The sequence below is a fragment of the Cynocephalus volans genome, chromosome 6, assembly GCF_027409185.1.
Source record: "Cynocephalus volans isolate mCynVol1 chromosome 6, mCynVol1.pri, whole genome shotgun sequence".
NCBI classification, from domain to species: Eukaryota; Metazoa; Chordata; class Mammalia; order Dermoptera; family Cynocephalidae; genus Cynocephalus; species Cynocephalus volans.
Genome location: NC_084465.1, coordinates 87658426 through 87677898, shown reverse-complemented (window position 1 = coordinate 87677898; position 19473 = coordinate 87658426). Strand labels below are relative to the sequence as shown.

Sequence of the window (19473 nt, the reverse complement as noted above, 5' to 3'; positions counted from 1 at the left end):
AGGAGTATTTAAAAGGCAGAGATGAGTTTCAGGAATGAATTGATCGAGGAAATCTAGAAAGGCATATATCCATTATAATACATGCTTTAGTATGTTAAAATTAGATATGCTATATCTATTCTACTAGTACAAGTGGTTTGAAGCAAACACTCATATCGCATATATTCATTATAATACATGCTTTAGTATGTTAAAATTAGATATGCTATATCTATTCTACTAGTACAAGTGGTTTGAAGGGGACATGATATCGCTGGTGGGTCTCTGACAAAAAGCCAGCCATCATGCAACCAGGAGTCCTCATAGCTGGCTTCACCATGGTAATACCACCAATCCTGATGATGATGGAGCTGCTTCATCTGTCTGGAATTTAGTCTTATGGCCTCAGATAGTTGGTTATTTTAATACACCCAAGAATGAATGAATTTCTCAGGGATAGATTCACACTAGCTAAGCTTATAAGAGACTGATGTATAAACTAGAATGCTACTATTATATGCATTTATTGTTAAAAATAGACCTGCTATGGGGACCAGAAAGCTTTGGCCAGCATGACCAGGCATGATTTCCCCATAGGCAGATTACTTGGGAAGCCAAATTATAATCATAGGTCAGTGTATAATATGAAGATGTGGTTATATGATTCAGTGCACCAGACAGCCCTTTACCCTGTGTGTGGGAAGGGTTTGGGGCCAGGACCTTCCTTTTCCTGGCCAGCAGGAGACATCAATTCAGCACCCCCCCCCACCTTGTTTATGCTGACCAGCTGACTCATTGTACATGAACGCCTTCTAATTTAACACTTCCAAAGAGAATGCCAGAGCGTTTATTCTGTTTCATGCCAGTACCTGCCAGTGCGGCTCTTTTGCTTCCAGCCCAGGAGACAGTCTACCTTTATGGGGACAGCATGACCACCCTTCTCCATTTTATGTAGTTAGCGTACTTAAGCTTCAGAGTTTGGAGGTTTCTTTGCTGTCTTGTGCCTCTCTACAACAAGTACAGGTTTCTGAATGACAATATAATAAACTGGGAAGGGCCCCAAAATTAATATTTTGGGTGCCATTTTATTTTAACGAGAACATTGATAAAAATAATATCTCCAAGCTAAAGGACCCATGAAGAAACAAATTGGCTTTTCTTCTGAGTTTTCCAGACAACAGAGTCTGTGACTTACACGTGATGGCTATCGCTTTCCTCCTAGCCCCTGGCTGTTGGTGCTTTGTCGTTTTGTTGGGTATGCGCACGCACGTTGGAGGTGGTGAGTGTTCAGGGAAGTTGGAGTAATTGCTGCTTCAGCGAGTTTGGCTACATCACCTCTTGCCTGTGCTTTGTATTGTTTCTCAGACCCCAAACCACAATATCACAATGACTTATATGGTCAGAAACCAGAGAAAGCATTTCTTGTTCAAATTTTCTTAATGACAATTAAGTATTAGATGTGTAGTGGGCTTTATACTTTCAAACTTGTACTTGATCTTATTTGATCCCCAAAATAGCCCTGTGTGGCAAGCGAGGCGAGGATTAGTTACAGGCGAGGAAACCAAGGCCTGGAGGATTAGTTGTCTAAGTGCTCCTCAGTTGACGCTAGAATCCAAACCCTCTGTCTCCATGCCAGTGCCCTTTCTCCTCAACCTTTTTGGTTCTCTTGTGTAGATCTAGTTACTGTGCTGAGAGCTACCAGAGTTGTTGGCTGTGGATGTGAAGATTGTGTTTTTGTTTACTGCTCAGTTGGTGGGATTTTGTCTGTCATTGTCACTTAAACCTCTCATCCTCCAAACTCACAGAGGACTTTGTTCTCAACTCACATTGTGGGCTAGGGTGTGGCTTTTGTGAATGAGGAGCATTCAAGACATAAACATTCCTGTCCTATGTCCTAACCCTCTGGCTGTCCCACCTTCTCGGGCTTTCCTTTTTGCCAAGACATCTGATTCAGCCTTGGCTTTCTAAATTAGCCCAGAGAAGGGGGACTTCAGAGAAAAAGGACTTCCTCGCTTCCCTTGCTGGTTAGGGACTGCGTGTCCTCCTGGCAGTTAGTCATTCCCTGCCTCGCTCTCCTGCTGCTGGCAGAGCTAACTCTCTGGCTTTGAGCTTTGTCAAGGGAACGGATGGCTCAGAAAACTCATTTCAGTTAGCTGTGCTTCTTTTTTGGTACCTTTGGGAAAGGTTTGGTGTTGAAAGGATATGCAATTAAGCTATTATCTAAAAGTAGCATTCCCTAATTACATGGAACTTTAGTTGTCCAGATCATTGTTCAAGTAATTTTAACCATTTACCCACCCAGTTACATACTGTTGAGTTTACCTCAGAAAAGCCGAATACAGTTACTAAAAGTTATTAAAATGTAAGATTCAAATGAAGTCTTTTCTTCCTTTGCTCTGTGAGCTCAGCCCTTCTTTTGTTTCTGTTATTCATTTGGAGAACTCTGAACATACATTTTTGGACAGACTTAAAAATACTACACCAATCTCTTCTCTCCTTGCATACTCATGTCAGCCCTGAATAGTTCTTTTATCTACTAGTAGGCAGAGTTATTACTACTGATTCAAGTGGCATCTTTACTAAAGACACTATCAAAGGGGAAATTCAAGCTGTTTAAATGAAAGTAGCAATAAATCAAATACAAGGTGACTGAACCATTGCTTTGAGGTTTTCTTCTTTTCCAGGTCAAATCATCACTTAATGTGTTTTTGTTTTTTTCAAGAAGCCATATGTTTATGAGACAAGTGATTAACTCTGAACCTAGGGAAAGAGAAAATAATTGGCAACTGCATTCTCCCCCAAATTAGGCCAGTATCTTTGGCATCATCCTTAATAGTTCTTTCTTTTATAATCCATATCCTATTCATCAGCAAATCCTGGGTCTCCCTTCAGAAGCCTTCCTTCCAACGCCAGTCATTTCCACTACCTCCCCGTCCCCCACTGGTGCTGGCCACCAAGCTCAAGCCACCGTAATCAATGACTGGGATTATTCCAATAGACTCATTAACTGGTTTCTTGTTTACATAGCCAATTCCTCACCCAGCAGCCAGAGTGATTGTTTTAAACAGAAGCAACATCTGCTCTACACCCTCCCACAACTTTCCAAGACACTTGGAGTAAGATCCAAAGTCTTGGCCATGGCCCACAAAGCCCTCCAAGACCTCGCCCCCTGGTACCATGCTTCTCCTGATTCCTACTGAGCATTTTCCAGCCCTTGGCATTTGCTGTGTCCTCTGCCTGTGGTATACTTCTCCCAGATGTCTGCGTGGTTAACTTCCTATTTCTGTTGGCCATAGAGGTTCCCATCATTACAGTCCTGCCCCTACCACGTGTCTGGAACAGCACTTCTGCTCATCACCCCCCCGTCCTCATGCCTTGCTTTATTTTTCTTAACACACATTCCTGCCAGCAAATTAGGTACTTATTTGTACATTGTCGATCTCACCACTCCATGAGGGAAAGGGTTTTTGTTTCTTTTATCATCGTATCCCCCATGACTAAGTCAGTTCCTGACACATCACAGGCAGTCACTAAATGTTTGATGAATGACATGGGAAGAATGGCCACTTGTTCCCCTCCCTGGATGATTTTTTCAGCAGGTACTTGTCTTCTTTTCCACAAGCTGCCCTATAGTGCTGTAGAGGAATCAGGAACTAGGAGGACTATGTAGTTATGTTTCTGGGCAGTTGCAGGGGAGAAGTGATGTATGTAAGGGGTGTTTTTCTAGATCTGAAAAAGAAAAACTTACAAAATATACCAGTATTGAAATATGTTATTGACCCTTCTGTTTCTCCCCTGGCTTCTTATATAAAGAGCATTCAAAACATAAATAAAAAATTGTTAGGTTAGAGTGAAGAAAGCCCTCAGATACACAAATAAATGACAAAAGTTCTTCACCAGGTGATCTGTATTGGGGCTTGTAGAATGAAAAATACATGTCATATAAATACTTAGTAGTAAAAACCATATATCATAATTTCTTGCATACTTGAGAATCCTTACCAGTCAGGAATTGTCTTCTTCAATTGGAGAGGAAGTGATGGAGAGGGATGTGAAAAGCCAGTGTTAGCTGGATTCATCTAATAGGCTATTAGACAGTGTTTACACCGGGCTGGGTCAGTTCAGACTGAAACGCATTGACTGTCCTTCTTTGCCTGTATTGATTTAATAATAAGTAAGAGTGGGGAGGATTCGGTAAAGGGACACAAAAATCAACTACATTGTATGTTGATTAAATTTTAAAAAATGATGAGTATACTAATTATCTTGATTTGATCATCACATGTTGTACACAAATACCAATAGTCAACTCTATCCCACAAATATGTATAATCAATTATGTTTCAATTAAAAAAAGGAAAAAATTTAATAAATGTCAAATGATGCAAAAAAATTGATTTCATGAAATATCAAAAAACAGGTTAAAATCTACTTGGTATGGGAATTTAAAACTATTATTATTGAGGTTTACATTATGAAATATTTAGCATTTGTAGAAGTTTTGCTGAATAAAATAGCCATTAAAAAATCATCACCATATTAAAAAAAAAATGTATTAAGAATAGAGACTCAATCAAATCCCACACTAACAAAGACAGCTTAGATTGTGTTTGTTATTCTCTACTCCAGCAGATTTTAGAAAGACTGCCATCAACAACGATTAAATGATTCACCCATGAATTACTCCTTTCCATGAGCATTCAAGTTCATCAAAGCCTTATAATATTTTCAAGTTGGCTGGCATACACTGCCACCTTTGATGCTAAGGTTCAGAAAAGAGAGAGCGGATGAGATTGAGAGCAGATGTTAGAATCATAACATTTTGAAGCCAGGAGAGAGCCTCATACCTCTTTTTACAAAGGTATAAATGAGACTCAGGTTGGAAAGGTCAGATTCAAAAGCCTCTTCCTCTGAATGTTCATGAGAAGGAACTTTAGTCGTGTCATGGCTTTGGGGAGAGACAAGAGCCCAGCTTTGAAAGCAGCCATTGGAAACATACAGAGCGAGCACTGGATCTGGAATCAGGACCAGTGTTTAAAGTGCTGCCCTTGTCTTTCATTAACAGTGTAGCACCATGTAAGTCCTCTGCCGGGCAGAACCCCTGTTTCCTAATGTATAAAATAAGGTTAATGAAGATAAGGTTTGCATGAGAACTAAATGGAAATACACTCACTAGAAAAATTAAAATGTAGTCTCTGTCTAAGCCACACCATCCTGTGATGCTGGACACTTTTCATGGGTTATCCCTTTTCAGTTGGCCAAATGAGTGGTATCAGCCCTATTATACAGATGAGGTAACTGAGGCCAAGAGGGATTAAGGAACTTGCTCAGGTTCATACAGCCAGCAGATGATATCGCACCCGGATCTGTGGGACAACAAAAGCCCTCCCTCATTCTCTGACACAGGTACAGCCCACAGCAGATGCTCCAGAAATGTTTCATGAATCAATATGTGTTGTGAGGGAAAACATCAAAGAAAAATAAGGCATCAATGTAAATGTCCCTGGAAAGGGTTTGTAAACTTCTTAAACGCAATGTGGACTAAATAAATCATTCTCAAAGGCCTCAAGAACCATAAAGAAATAAGCAAAATGACTGGTATTTGAATGCTGAGATTTATTTATTCAAGAAACATCTTTCGGGCCCATCTAAAGGCATCATGCTAAACATTTATTCATTAATCTAGCACAGTAGTTTTAAAAAGGTCAAAGTTACATTTTTATGGCATGTGTATATACTTTATGGTATAATAGGGCTGCTTTTAAAATTCATATGGAGAATATATTTAACCCTGTTTTATGGGACTTAAAATTATTACAGGAGAGGTGTGTTGGTTTTATATATTGTATTTTGCTTTGATGTTTACATTTGGCCACACCAAGAAAGATGCCAAATTCTCCATTAAGGCTATAATGCTTCCCTCCCCCATTACTACATCATTTCTGTGAGATGAATATCATCTACTTTATAATAACTCACTTTAACATATGTCTGCATTATGGGGCAGGGGAACATTCCATAGCTCCTCTGCCATTCCACAGTGGGACGCACTGGGTGGGGTGGGGACTCTCTTGCCCTGCTTTAGTTTTACCTGATCTCAAGGTTTCAAAGTTAACTCCGTTGTTTGCATTGAGAGGTAGCTGGTTTGGGGAAGAAGGAAGGGGTGCAGCATTTTGTGATATGAAGTATCACCAACTGGTTGCATTAAAAAAAACGATGACAAAGGAAAGCAGAAAGTTGCATCATAGGGGTTAGGTTTGTAAAGTCAGTGTTTGAAGTTAAAATTGCCCTTGAAAAGCCCGTAGGCACAGCGAGGGGCTAACGTTCTTAGGAGGCACATGAAAACTAAGACAAACCAAAGAACAGTAGATTTGCATTTCCTACTTCATATTGCAGCTAAGGACTTGTGTTCATTGGACAATCTGAAAGATAACCCACACTAGTTAAGTCTTTGTCTGTTCTTGTCTTTGGCCCAAGCTGGTACAGTTGCAGGCCCATCTGTGAAATGTGGGTACAGCATGCAGGACTCTGGAATATTCCATCCTGCAGTTCTCTACCCAGAGGAGTGGCACACAGAACTGGGTTTCAACCATGATCCTCAGCTCAGTTGAGGGTTCAGAGCAAGGCGAGTGGCTGTGGATTTGCACCCCCTGCTCTCCCTCCCCCCCTCGGCCCCACCACATACATCCCTTTCATCTCAAACAGGGCCCAGTACTCTGAGTTCTTGGAAAGATGGGTTTAAAACAGCCTGCAGCTGCTTAAAACTTTGTTTTTGGAAAGCTGGAAAACCATTGAGGTAAACCAGAAATGCTGGGTTTTACTCTCTTTCTTTCCTATCGGTGTGGTTTGGGAAATGTTACTTAATCTTTCTGGTTTCAGTCTACTTGTTTATAATCTGAAGATCTGGGGATAGATACTATAAGTGTAAGATAACTCTGCTAGGAACCAGCTAAATCAGAGAAATTTCTGGAAACACCACCGCCAGCATTACTTTGTTTTCACTAGTACTGAATTATAACAGCACATAAACCACTCAGAGTTCTGTGAGTGTAACTGAGATAATGAGGAAATAGAACTGAGGAGCCATTTCCTCTTTAGCTTCTTTATTACTAAGTAATGACCCCTTGCCAAAAGGTGGTCTCTGTTACAGGGGATTCTCTTTTCTGGAATGTAATTACTTAATTACTCAAGAAACTTTTGTATCTTGACAAAAATTTTTTTCTTAGGAGTTGACTAACATTTCCTCAACGATCGTGTGTACAGCTCTTTTTTATAAAAAACATTCTTTTTCAGAAGTTACCTTGGCTCAGTCTTCTTGTAGGTAATTTGAAGAGGCTGGGCTTTGTCATGCAATTTTCAATAATTAAGTCTGCCGAGCCCCCAGGAAGAGTGTTTTTGTGTTGCTTAGTAGTCCCATATTAAAATACTTCCTGTTTGAAATCACAATTAAAATATTTGCAGGTACTTTCAGAACAGATAATTTTTACATTGGTAGCCAATGTCAGGTTATATGCTTTATGAATGGGCAGTCCTCAAAAGTCCGTTTTTATTTTTACGTTTTTCCAAACATCTCTATCCTCATCGCTTGCCACCTGGCCGCCCTCCCACGCAGGCTTCTGGAGACTTCCATTCATTCACCGGTTTCTTCTCACCCTGACTGACCTGAGCGAGTTGGAGCTGACTGTATCAGGAGCGCCCTCTTGAGGACAGACTTGCTGAAGGAAACTAAAGACGTTTCCTTCAGTCAAACGTTGTGCATTGCCTTGAATCTCAGAGTGTAGGAGAAGGAACAGATTTCATGAGTCACAGAAGTTCATTCATTTTGTTTTTTGCCCTTTGCTTCCACCAGGTCAGCCACCATCCACCTATCTCTGCATGTCATGCTGAGTCTGAAAATTTTGTTTTCTGGCAAGGTAATGTACTAATATTTAATTAACCTGCATTTTGTGTAATGCTCTAGGTTTATTTTGTTCAAGAATTGCTATAAATGCTGGCTGAGATCAAAAGTGGCCCCAAACTTGGACCCGGTTAGGAGGATCTGTATCAATTGTTCTCACCTCATGGCTGAACAATAATTGATATTCGTCCATTTTTAATTGATATTAAGCATTTGATTTTAAGGGATTATTAATTGATATTAAGAATTCAGGGGAATAACTTATTTAGTTTTTCCATTTTTAAAAATCCTCAGTCTTTATCTGAGCCACCACCATCTTTTTCTGTAACTTTTTCTCTATCTCATTTCGTAGCCACTTGAAATGCCTCGAATATTTCAAGAGACACTAAATATTTACAGTTGTTCATCAGAGTGGTGACAGCAGAGGGGTTATTGCTTTTAAAAAACTGAAAATTTTATTTCTGAAGTCACACTTTACATTGCTGACTTCTTTTTTCAGTTTTGAGATTGTTCCTAAAATTTCATTTAGTTTATATTTGGATGGGGGAGGGCAAGTTGCTCTCAGGAATAAACAAGACTGTACATATTTCCTAGATGGATTAGTTAATTTTTTTAATGTCTTCATTTATTCAAAAAGAGTGTACTGTAGAAAGAACATATGGGCATCCTGGGTTTTCAAACAGCACATATCAGTTTTAAAACATTTTTTCTCTGCTAACAGTGATATCACCTGATGACCCATATTGCCCTTATATATATATATATATATATATAAATTTTAAAGTGCAATAAAACATACTGTAACATTCTCCCCCAACCCCATCTTCTTCCCCAGGCACCCAGTTTCTCTCTTTGAAGGCAATCAGTATTACCAGTTTAAAGTTACATGTATGATGGTTTTCTTTCTTAACCTTTGCTATTAAAGTTTAAAGTTGAAGCTTAATTTGAAACTTCTCTAATTTTCAGTAAAACTCTCTGGAAATAATTCTTATAAGGTCCCTAACCTACTAATTGCTAAATCTCATTAAGTGTATAAGCATCTCTGCTTTGTTTTTTTTTAAATTATGTAGTTTTTAAATGGGAGGCATCTTTACAAAGTAGTTCCTGTATGCTCCCTACCTTACATGTTTCCCTCCTCAGCTCCTTTCCTAATTATCTTTTTCCTGGCAGTCATTCCTCATCAGCCTTTCCTGGGCCATCGCACCTGTTACCATAGACCTATGACTCCCAGTTCTTTCTTTTTTATCCAATCTGACATTTCTCTGCCTTTGAATTAGGTTGTTTAGACTGTTTACATTTATTGTGATTATAGATGTAGTTGAGTTTAAATCTGCCCTCTTGTTATTTGTTTTGTCTGTTGTTTTAGTCCATTTTGTGTTGCTATAACAGGATACCTGAAATTGGGTAATTTATAAAGGAAAGAGGTTTATTTGGCTTATGATTCTGGGACAGCTGCATCTGGCGTGGGCCTCAGGCTGCTTCTTCTCATGGTGGAAAGTGGCAGGCAGCTGGTGGGTACAAGCAGATCACATGGTGAGAGGAAGCAAGAGAGAGAGAGGAGGTGCCAGGGTCTTTTTAAGCAACGAGCTCTCACAGGAACTAATCAAGCGGAAATTCACTCATTAATCCCCCCTCCCCCAGGGAGAGCATTAATCCATTCATGTGGGATTCGCCCCTATGACTCAATCAGTTTCCAACACTGCCACATTGGAGATCAAATTTCCACATGAGTTTTGAAGGACACAACACATCGAAACTCCATCATCCTGCCCCTGGCCCCCCGAAACTCATGTCACTCTCACATACAAAATACAATCATTCTGTCCCAATAGTCCCCAAAGTCTTAGCTTGCTCCAGCACCAACCTCGAAGTCCAAAGTCTCCTCTGAGACCAAAAGCAAAAGTCCTTCCAACTGTGAACCTGTGGAAACAAAACCAAATTTATCTACTTCCAAGATAGAATGGTGGAACAGACATTGGGTACACATTCCCATTCCAAAAGGGAGGAATAGGCCAGAAAAAAGGAAAAACAGGTCCCAAACAAGTCCGAAACCCAGCAGAGCAGGCATTAAATCTCAAGGCTGGTGAATCAGGTACCTTGATTCCATGTTTGACTGCCTCTGCACACTGGTGCAGGGGTTGGGTCCCCAAGTCCTTGGGCAGCTCTGCTCCTATGGCTTTCTTAATCTCGGGCCACACTTCACCTCTCCCAGGCTGGTGTTCCACTCTGGTAGCTCCACAGGTCTGGGGTCTCCATGGTGGTCCTGCTCTCATGGCTCCACTAGGCATGGAGCTGTTGGGGTTTCTCTGCTGCAACTCTGACCCCACATTTCTGCTCGGCATTGCTCTAGCAAAGGCTGTCTGCAGTGACTCCACCCCTGTGACAGATTTCTTCCTGGGCCCCCAGACTTTTCCATACACACTTTGAAATCTGGGTGGAAGCTCCCAAGGCTTCCCGGCTCTGGCATTCTGTGAGCCCGCAGACCTAACACCACGTGGATGCCACCGAGGTTTCGGGCCTCTTCTCTCCAGGGCTGCTGCACAAACCACACTTGGGGCTGCTCCAGCCGGAGCAGCTGGGATGCAGGGAGCAGGTTCCTGAAGGCAGCTGTGCCCCAAGTCTGTCCTCTGGGACAACTGAGTTCTTTGGGGCCTCAGGGCCTGTGATGGGTGGGGCACCCTTCCAGACTTTTCAAATGCCTTTAGGACATTTTTTCCATTGTTCTGGTTCTTAGCATCTGGCTGCCTCACTGCCAAGGTAATGTCTTTAGCAACCACTTTACCTGCTTCACCCTTGCATTGTTCTCCAGCTCTCTGCTTCTTTACCGCATGGCCAGGCTGCAAAGTTTCCAAATCTTTATGCTCTGCTTCCATTTTAAATTCTGGCTTTATGTCATGCCTTTGCTGCCATAACTCAGAGTAGGCTGTTAGAAGTAGCCATGCAGTGTTCTTAATGCTTGGCTGCTTGGAAATTTCTTCAGCCAAATGCTCTGGTTCACAACTCTTAAGTCCCACCTTCCACAAAGTCCAAGGGCATGGACACAATGCAGCCAAGTTCCTTGCTATGGGATAGCAAGGGTTATCTTTTGTCCAGTTCCCAATAAGTTCCTCATTTCTATCTGAGACCTCATCATCCATATGGCCTTTACTATCCACGTTTCTATCAGCATTCTGCTCGCCACCACATAAGTCTCTAAGACATTCCAAACTTTCCCTCATCTTTTTCTCTTCTTCTAAGTTCTCCAGACTCCTCCAACCTTTGCCCATTACCCAGTTCCAAAGCTGCATCCACATTTTCAGGTATCTGTATAGCAACACCCCATTCCTTGGTACCAATTTTCTGTTTCAGTCCGTTTTGTGTTGCTATAACAGAAATACCTGAGACTGGGTAATTTATAAGGAAAAGAGGTTTATTTGGCTTACGATTCTGGGACAGCTGCATCTGGCATGGGCCTCAGGCTGCTCCTACTTGTGGCGGAAAATGGCAGGCAGCCGGTGGGTACGAGCAGATCACATGGCAACAGGAAGCAAAAGAGAAAGAGAAGGTGCCAGGGTCTTTTTAAGCAACAAGCTCTCGCGGGAACTAATCGAGCAAGAACTCACTCGTTAATCCCCCCTCCCCCAGGGAGAGCATTAATCCATTCATGAGGGATCCACCCCCATGACTCAATCAGTTTCCAACACTGCCACATTGGGGATCAAATTTCCACATGAGTTTTGGAGGGGACAACACATCTAAACTCCATCATCTGTCATATCTGTTCTTTGTTCTTCTTTTCCTCTTTTGCTGTCTTCTTTTGAACTAATTGAATACTTTCCATAATTTCATTTTTATCTCCTCTGTTGGCCTCTTTGTTTTGTTTCTTAATTGTTACTTTAGGATTCATTTTATTTATCTTTAACATATTACAATCAAGTACAGTCATGAACAGCATAACAGTGTTTATTGTCAACAACAGACCACATATACATGATGGTGGCTATAGCATTTAGCCTAGGTGTGTAGTAGGCTTCACCACCTCCGTTCATGTAAGTACACTCTAAGATGTTCACATAATGGAGAAATTGCCTAATGACACATTTCTCAGAGTGTATCTGAGAATGTATCATTAAGTGAAGGACGACTTTTATATACTAGGGTACTTCGAAAAGGTCATGGGAAAATAGAATTAAAAGGCAACATGAGTCTTTCCATGACCTTTTTGAAGTACCTTCGTATTATGCCACTTCACATATAGTATAAGAAACTTACAAAAGTGTACTTCTATTTTCCCTCCCCCAACCTTTGTGCTATTTTTGACATACATTTTACTTATGTGTGTTATAAACTCCACAATACAGTGTTATTATTTTTGCTTTAAACAACCAGTTATCTTCTTTTTCTTCAACAAGTTCATTGAGATATGATTCACATACTGTATAATTCACCTGTGTAAAGTGGACAATTTAGTTTGTATTATATCCACAGAGTTGTGTAGTCATCAGCATAGTTCATTTTAAAACATTTTTATCACTCCAAAAGAAAATGCTTTAGCAAATACCACCCTCCTAATTTCCCTCAACATTCCCTAGCCTTAGACAACTACTAATCTGCTTTCTGTCTCTATAAATTTGCCTATTTGGGGCATTTTATAAAAATTAAATTATGCAATATGTGGGAAGGCACTCTCTGTTCCCAGCCCCACCTCTCTCACCTGGACTGCAGTCATGGTGACTTCTGGCCTCCCTGCTACCACCCTTAGTCCTATGGTCTGTCTGTCCTCAGTGCAGCAGTGAGATGGGACCTCCTCTACTGTTCTTTTTCTATTCCCTGTCTCTGTTGGTACCACCATTTGTGCAAGTTAGAAAAATCTGACATCATTCATAAATTCACTCTTTCTTTCTCAAGCTGTATCTAATTTGTCACCCAGTTCTGTATATTTCTACTTTAATATTTCTGGGATCGGGCCAGCCCCATGGCTCACTCAGAAGAGTGCGGTGCTGGGAGCGCCGAGGCTGCCGGTTCGGATCCTATATAGGGATGGCCGGTGCGCTCACTGGCTGAGCGTGGTGCGGACCACACCGTGCCGAGGGTTGCAATCCCCTTACCGGTAAAAAAAAAAAAAATACACACACACACATATATATATATATATATTTCTGGGATCACTTACTTCCAACTCCATCCTCATGGCTGTTGTCTTGGTTCACTTCAACCCAGTGTATCCCATGGACAGCTGCAATAGCCTCTTAACTTGCCACCTTGCTTCTGATCTCTCCATTGCCTGTTCCATTTCCCATGTTGCTTCCAATTGTCCTAGCAAGGTGTGTATCTAATCACATCAGTTCCCCATTTGCTTTTCCCCAGTGCACACAAACCAGACTGCTTAGCCAGGCTTGTAGAGCCCACTGTTTTTTGTCTGCAATCTGACTTTCTTTTTTTTTTTTTTTAAAGATGACCGGTAAGGGGATCTTAACCCTTGACTTGGTGTTGTCAGCACCACGCTCAGCCAGTGAGCGAACCGGCCATCCGTATATGGGATCCGAACCCGTGGCCTTGGTGTTATCAGCACCGCACTCTCCCGAGTGAGCCACGGGCCGGCCCTGCAATCTGACTTTCTACTCTTCTCTCTAGACAATCTCAGACCTACAGGACAGAACCACATCGTGCTCTCTTATACCTCTGTCCCCTTGAACAAGTTATTCTTATGCTTTAAATTACTTTTTCTCTACCTGGTGAACTCCTGCGTATTTTTCAAAGCCCCATTTATTTTTTATTTTTTTATTTTTTTTTTAATTTTATTTTGTCGATATACATTGTAGCTGATTAATGCTCCCCATCACCAAAACCTCCCTCCCTTCTCCCTCCCCCCCTCCCCCCCAACAATGTCCTTTCTGTTTGTTTGTTGTATCAACTTCAAATAATTGTGGTTGTTATATCTTCTTCCCCCGCCCCCCGGTTTGTGTGTGTGTGTGTGTATGTGTGTGTGTGAATTTATATATTAATTTTTAGCTCCCTCCAATAAGTGAGAACATGTGGTATTTCTCTTTCTGTGCCTGACTTGTTTCACTTAATATAATTCTCTCAAGGTCCATCCATGTTGTTGCAAATGGCAGTATTTCATTCGTTTTTATAGCTGAGTAGTATTCCATTGTGTAGATGTACCACATTTTCCGTATCCACTCATCTGATGATGGGCATTTGGGCTGGTTCCAACTCTTGGCTATTGTAAAGAGTGCTGCGATGAACATTGGGGAACAGGTATACCTTCGACTTGATGATTTCCATTCCTCTGGGTATATTCCCAACAGTGGGATGGCTGGGTCGTATGGTAGATCTATTTGCAATTGTTTAAGGAACCTCCATACCATTTTCCATAGAGGCTGCACCATTTTGCAGTCCCACCAACAATGTATGAGAGTTCCTTTTTCTCCGCAGCCTCGCCAGCATTTATCGTTCATAGTCTTTTGCATTTTAGCCATCCTAACTGGGGTTAGATGGTATCTCAATGTGGTTTTGATTTGCATTTCCCGGATGCTGAGTGATGTTGAGCATTTTTTCATATGTCTGTTGGCCATTTGTATATCTTCCTTAGCGAAATGCCTACTTAGCTCTTTTGCCCATTTTTTAATTGGGTTGCTTGTTTTCTTCTTGTAAAGTTGTTTGAGTTCCTTATATATTCTGGATATTAATCCTTTGTCAGATGTATATTTTGCAAATATTTTCTCCCACTCTGTTGGTTGTCTTTTAATTCTTTTAATTGTTTCTTTTGCTGTGCAGAAGCTTTTTAGTTTGATATAATCCCATTTGTTTATTTTTCCTTTGGTTGCCCGTGCTTTTGGGGTCGTATTCATGAAGTCTGTACCCAGTCCTATTTCCTGAAGTGTTTCCCCTATGTTTTCTTTAAGAAGTTTTATTGTCTCAGGGTTTATATTTAAATCCTTAATCCATTTTGAGTTGATTTTAGTATACGGTGAGAGGTATGGATCTAGTTTCATTCTCCTGCATATCGATATCCAGTTATCCCAGCACCACTTGCTGAAGAGGCAATCCCTTCCCCAGTGAATAGGCTTGGTGCCTTTGTCAAAGATCAGATGGCAGTAAGTGTGTGGGTTGATTTCTGGATTCTCTATTCTATTCCATTGGTCAGTGTGTCTGTTTTTATGCCAGTACCATACTGTTTTGGTTATTATAGCTTTGTAGTATAGCTTAAAGTCAGGTAGTGTTATGCCTCCAGCTTTATTTTTTTTGCTCAGCATTGCTTTGGCTATGCGTGGTCTTTTATTGTTCCATATAAATGTCTGAATAGTTTTTTCCATTTCTGAGAAAAATGTCTTTGGAATTTTGATGGGGATTGCATTGAATTTGTATATCACTTTGGGTAGTATGGACATTTTCACTATGTTGATTCTTCCAATCCAAGAGCATGGAATATCTTTCCATCTTCTTGTATCCTCTCTAATTTCTCTCAGCAGTGGTTTGTAGTTCTCATTATAGAGATTTTTCACCTCCTTGGTTAACTCAATTCCTAAGTATTTTATTTTTTTGGTGGCTATTGTAAATGGGCAGGCTTTCTTGATTTCTCCTTCTGCATGTTCACTATTGGAGAAAAGAAATGCTACTGATTTTTGTGTGTTGAGTTTGTATCCTGCTACTGTGCTGAAATCATTTATCAATTCCAAGAGTTTTTTTGTAGAGGTTTTAGGCTGTTCGATATATAGGATCATGTCATCTGCAAACAGGGACAGTTTGACTTCATCTTTTCCAATCTGGATGCCCTTTATTTCCTTCTCTTCTCTGATTGCTCTGGCTAGTACTTCCAACACTATGTTGAATAGGAGTGGTGAGAGTGGGCATCCTTGTCTAGTGCCTGTTCTTAAAGGAAAAGCTTTCAGCTTTTCCCCATTCAGGATGATATTGGCAGTGGGTTTGTCATATATGGCTTTAATTATGTTGAGATACTTTCCCTCTATACCTAACTTATAGAGGGTCTTTGTCATGAATGAGTGCTCAACTTTATCAAATGCTTTTTCAGCATCTATAGAGATGATCATATGGTCCTTGTGTTTGAGTTTATTAATATGGTGTATCACATTTATTGATTTGCGTATGTTGAACCAACCTTGCATCCCTGGGATGAATCCCACTTGATCGTGATGAATAATTTTTCGTATGTGTTGCTGTATTCTGTTTGCTAGTATTTTAGTGAGGATTTTTGCATCTATATTCATCAAGGATATCGGCCTGTAGTTTTCTTTTTTGGTTATATCTTTACCTGGTTTTGGTATCAGGATGATGTTTGCTTCATAGAATGAGTTTGGGAGATTTGCGTCCGTTTCAATCTTTTGGAATAGTTTGTAAAGAATCGGTGTCAATTCCTCTTTGAATGTTTGGTAAAATTCTGCTGTGAATCCATCTGGTCCTGGGCTTTTCTTTGTTGGGAGCCTTCTGATAACAGCTTCAATCTCCTTTATTGTTATTGGTCTGTTCAAATTTTCTACGTCTTCATGGTTCAGTTTTGGGAGCTTGTGTGTGTCCAGAAATTTATCCATTTCCTCCAGATTTTCAAATTTGTTGGCGTATAGTTGTTTATAGTAGTCTTGAATGATTCCTTGTATTTCAGATGAATCAGTTGTAATAGCGCCTTTTTCATTTCTAATTTTTGTTATTTGAGTCTTCTCTCTTCTTTTTTTTGTTAGCCATGCTAATGGTTTGTCAATTTTATTTATCTTTTCAAAAAACCAACTTTTTGATTCGTTGATCTTTTGAATTGTTTTTTGGTTTTCAATTTCATTCAGTTCTGCTCTGATCTTAATGATTTCTTTCCGTCTGCTAACTTTAGGATTGGATTGTTCTTGTTTTTCTAGTTCTTTAAGGTGAAGTGTTAGGTTGTTCACTTGCCATCTTTCCATTCTTCTGAAGTGAGCATTTAATGCAATAAATTTTCCCCTCAATACTGCTTTTGCAGTATCCCACAGGTTTTGGTATGATGTATCATTGTTTTCATTAGTTTCAATAAACTTTTTGATTTCCTGCTTGATTTCTTCTTGGACCCATATGTCATTAAGTAGAATGCTGTTTAATTTCCATGTGTTTGTATAGTTTCCAGAGTTTTGTTTGTTATTAATTTCTAGTTTTAATCCATTGTGGTCTGAGAAGATACATGGGATAATTCCAATTTTTTTGAATTTATTGAGACTTGATTTGTGACCTAATATGTGATCTATCCTGGAGAATGATCCATGTGCTGATGAGAAGAATGAATATTCTGAGGTTGTTGGGTGGAATGTTCTGTAGATATCTGCCAATTCTAATTGGTCTAGAGTCTTGTTTAGATCTTGTGTTTCTCTACTGATTCTTTGCCTAGATGATCTGTCTAATATTGACAGTGGAGTGTTCAGGTCCCCTGCTATTATGGTATTAGTGTCTATTTCCTTCTTTAGGTCTAATAGAGTTTGTTTTATAAATCTGGCTGCTCCAACATTGGGTGCGTACATATTTATGATTGTTATGTCTTCTTGATGGATCAGTCCTTTTATCATTAAGTAGTGTCCCTCATTGTCTCTTTTTATGGTTTTTAGTTTAAAGTCTATTTTGTCAGATATAAGAATAGCCACTCCAGCTCGTTTTTCTTTTCTGTTTGCATGGTAAATCTTTTTCCATCCTTTCACTCTTAGTCTGTGTGAATCTTTATGGGTGAGGTGGGTCTCTTGTAGGCAGCATATAGTTGGGTCCTGCTTTTTGATCCAGTCAGCCAGTCTGTGTCTTTTAATTGGGGAATTTAAGCCTTTAACATTAAGAGTTGTTATTGAAAGGTGTTGATTTATTCCTAGCATTTTATTGGTTGTTTGGTTGTCTTAGGTGTCTTTTGTTCCTTGCTTTCTGATTTACTGTTTGGTTTCTGTGTTTGTTGGTTCCTTAGGTTGTAGATAGTGTTTTTGTTAGCTTGTTTTCTCTTCATGAATGCCATTTTTATTGTACTTGCGGGTTTAGATTTTTCTTAGGTTTTTCTGGCAGTGGTAGTTATTTTTCAGGAACCAAACCCAGTACTCCCTTGAGGATTTCTTGTAAGGGTGGTCTTGTGGTAGTGAACTCCCGCAGTTTTTGTTTGTCTGAGAAATATACTATTTGCCCCTCATTTCGGAAGGATAGCCTTGCAGGGTAGAGTATTCTTGGCTGGCAATCTTTGTCTTTTAGTATTTTGAAAATATCATCCCATTCCTTTCTAGCTTTTAGGGTTTGTGATGAAAAGTCTGATGTTAACCTGATTGGGGCTCCCTTATAGGTGATTTGACGCTTCTCTCTTGCAGCTTTTAAGATTCTCTCTTTGTCTCTGAGTTTTGCCAATTTGACTATGACATGTCTTGGAGAAGGCCTTTTTGGGTTGAATACGTTTGGAGATCGTTGAGCTTCCTGGATCTGAAGATCTGTGATTTTTCCTATACCTGGGAAGTTTTCTGCCACTATTTTTTTGAATATGTTTTCAATGGAATCTCCATTTTCCTCCCCTTCTGGAATACCCATGACTCGGATATTTGAGCGCTTGAGGTTGTCTGATATCTCTCTCAGATTTTCTTCCATGTCCTTGATTCTTTTTTCTTTCTTTTTGTCTGCTTGTGTTATTTCAAACAGCCCATCTTCAAGTTCAGAGGTTCTCTCTTCAACTTCGACAAGCCTGCTGGTTAAACTCTCCGTTGTGTTTTTTATTTCGCTGAATAACTTCTTCAGTTCAGCAAGTTCTGCTACATTTCTTTTCAGGACATTGATTTCCTTGTATATTTCCTCTTTCAGATCCTGTATACTTTTCCTCATTTCATCATGATGTCTAGCTGAGTTTTCTTGTATCTCATTCAGTTTCCTTAGAATTATCACTCGAAATTCTTTGTCAGTTATTTCAAGGGCTTCTTGTTCTATAGGATCTAGAGTATGAGATTTATTAACTTTTGGTGGTGTACTTTCTTGATTTTTTGTATTTCTGGTGTCTTTTTTTTGGTGTTTATTCATTGTGGCAGGGGGTTTCACAGTCCAGCGGTTTGAGACTAATGACTAACTAGGATGTTGCTGTGGTTGCCAATTTGGTATGGCTCCCGCCGTGACTGCTCAGTTGGCCTATAGTGTCTTGTGTGTGTGGTTGCCTCGGGTCTTGGGCTTCTCCGGGGATCCACCTTTCTGGTCAGCTTGTACTCTGCTGGGCTGGTGGATCACGTACCACAGGGTGTGTGATCTCTGTTGAGCTTTCACTTTCTGTACAGGACTTCTCCCCGTTCCGTGTGCTCTGGCCCAGGCTGTTAGATCGTGCAGTGGCGACCCCACCGGGTGTGTGGTTTCTGTCGAGTCTCCGCCTCCCTGGCCACACGTCTCCCCCCTCTGTGCACACTGTGCTGGGCTGGGGCGTGTCTTCTGCACCCCTCGTCTATCAGCTGGGCCTTCAAGACCCTGCTCAGCACCGCCTCGCCCAGGAAGTCTACCAGGTTTCTGCTAGGCACAGACGACCGGTCTCTCTGGGTGCCTTTGTAGCACTGTGTAGATCTTTCTCGGGTCTTGTTCACCTTTGTATCCCCCCGGTATAAACCGAGTCTAGTGCCCGCCTGCAGCCTGCTCTCCGGCAGGTTCAAGCG

The 19473-nt window shown here is 40.6% G+C and overlaps 1 protein-coding gene across 7 annotated transcripts in view; it reads left to right on the top strand.

Moving 5' to 3' along the window:
- Positions 1 to 19473, top strand: part of OSBPL3 (oxysterol binding protein like 3) — a 177264-nt gene that overhangs the window by 142889 nt on the left and 14902 nt on the right. For 6 of the 7 annotated variants that reach the window (XM_063098980.1, XM_063098985.1, XM_063098981.1 and 3 more), the window contains one exon: positions 7829 to 7892. The exons of the other annotated variant lie outside the window; for it this stretch is intronic. In XM_063098980.1, coding sequence (XP_062955050.1) covers positions 7829 to 7892 — 64 coding nt within the window. The remainder of the gene's footprint in view (positions 1 to 7828; positions 7893 to 19473) is intronic. 7 annotated transcript variants of the gene reach the window in all.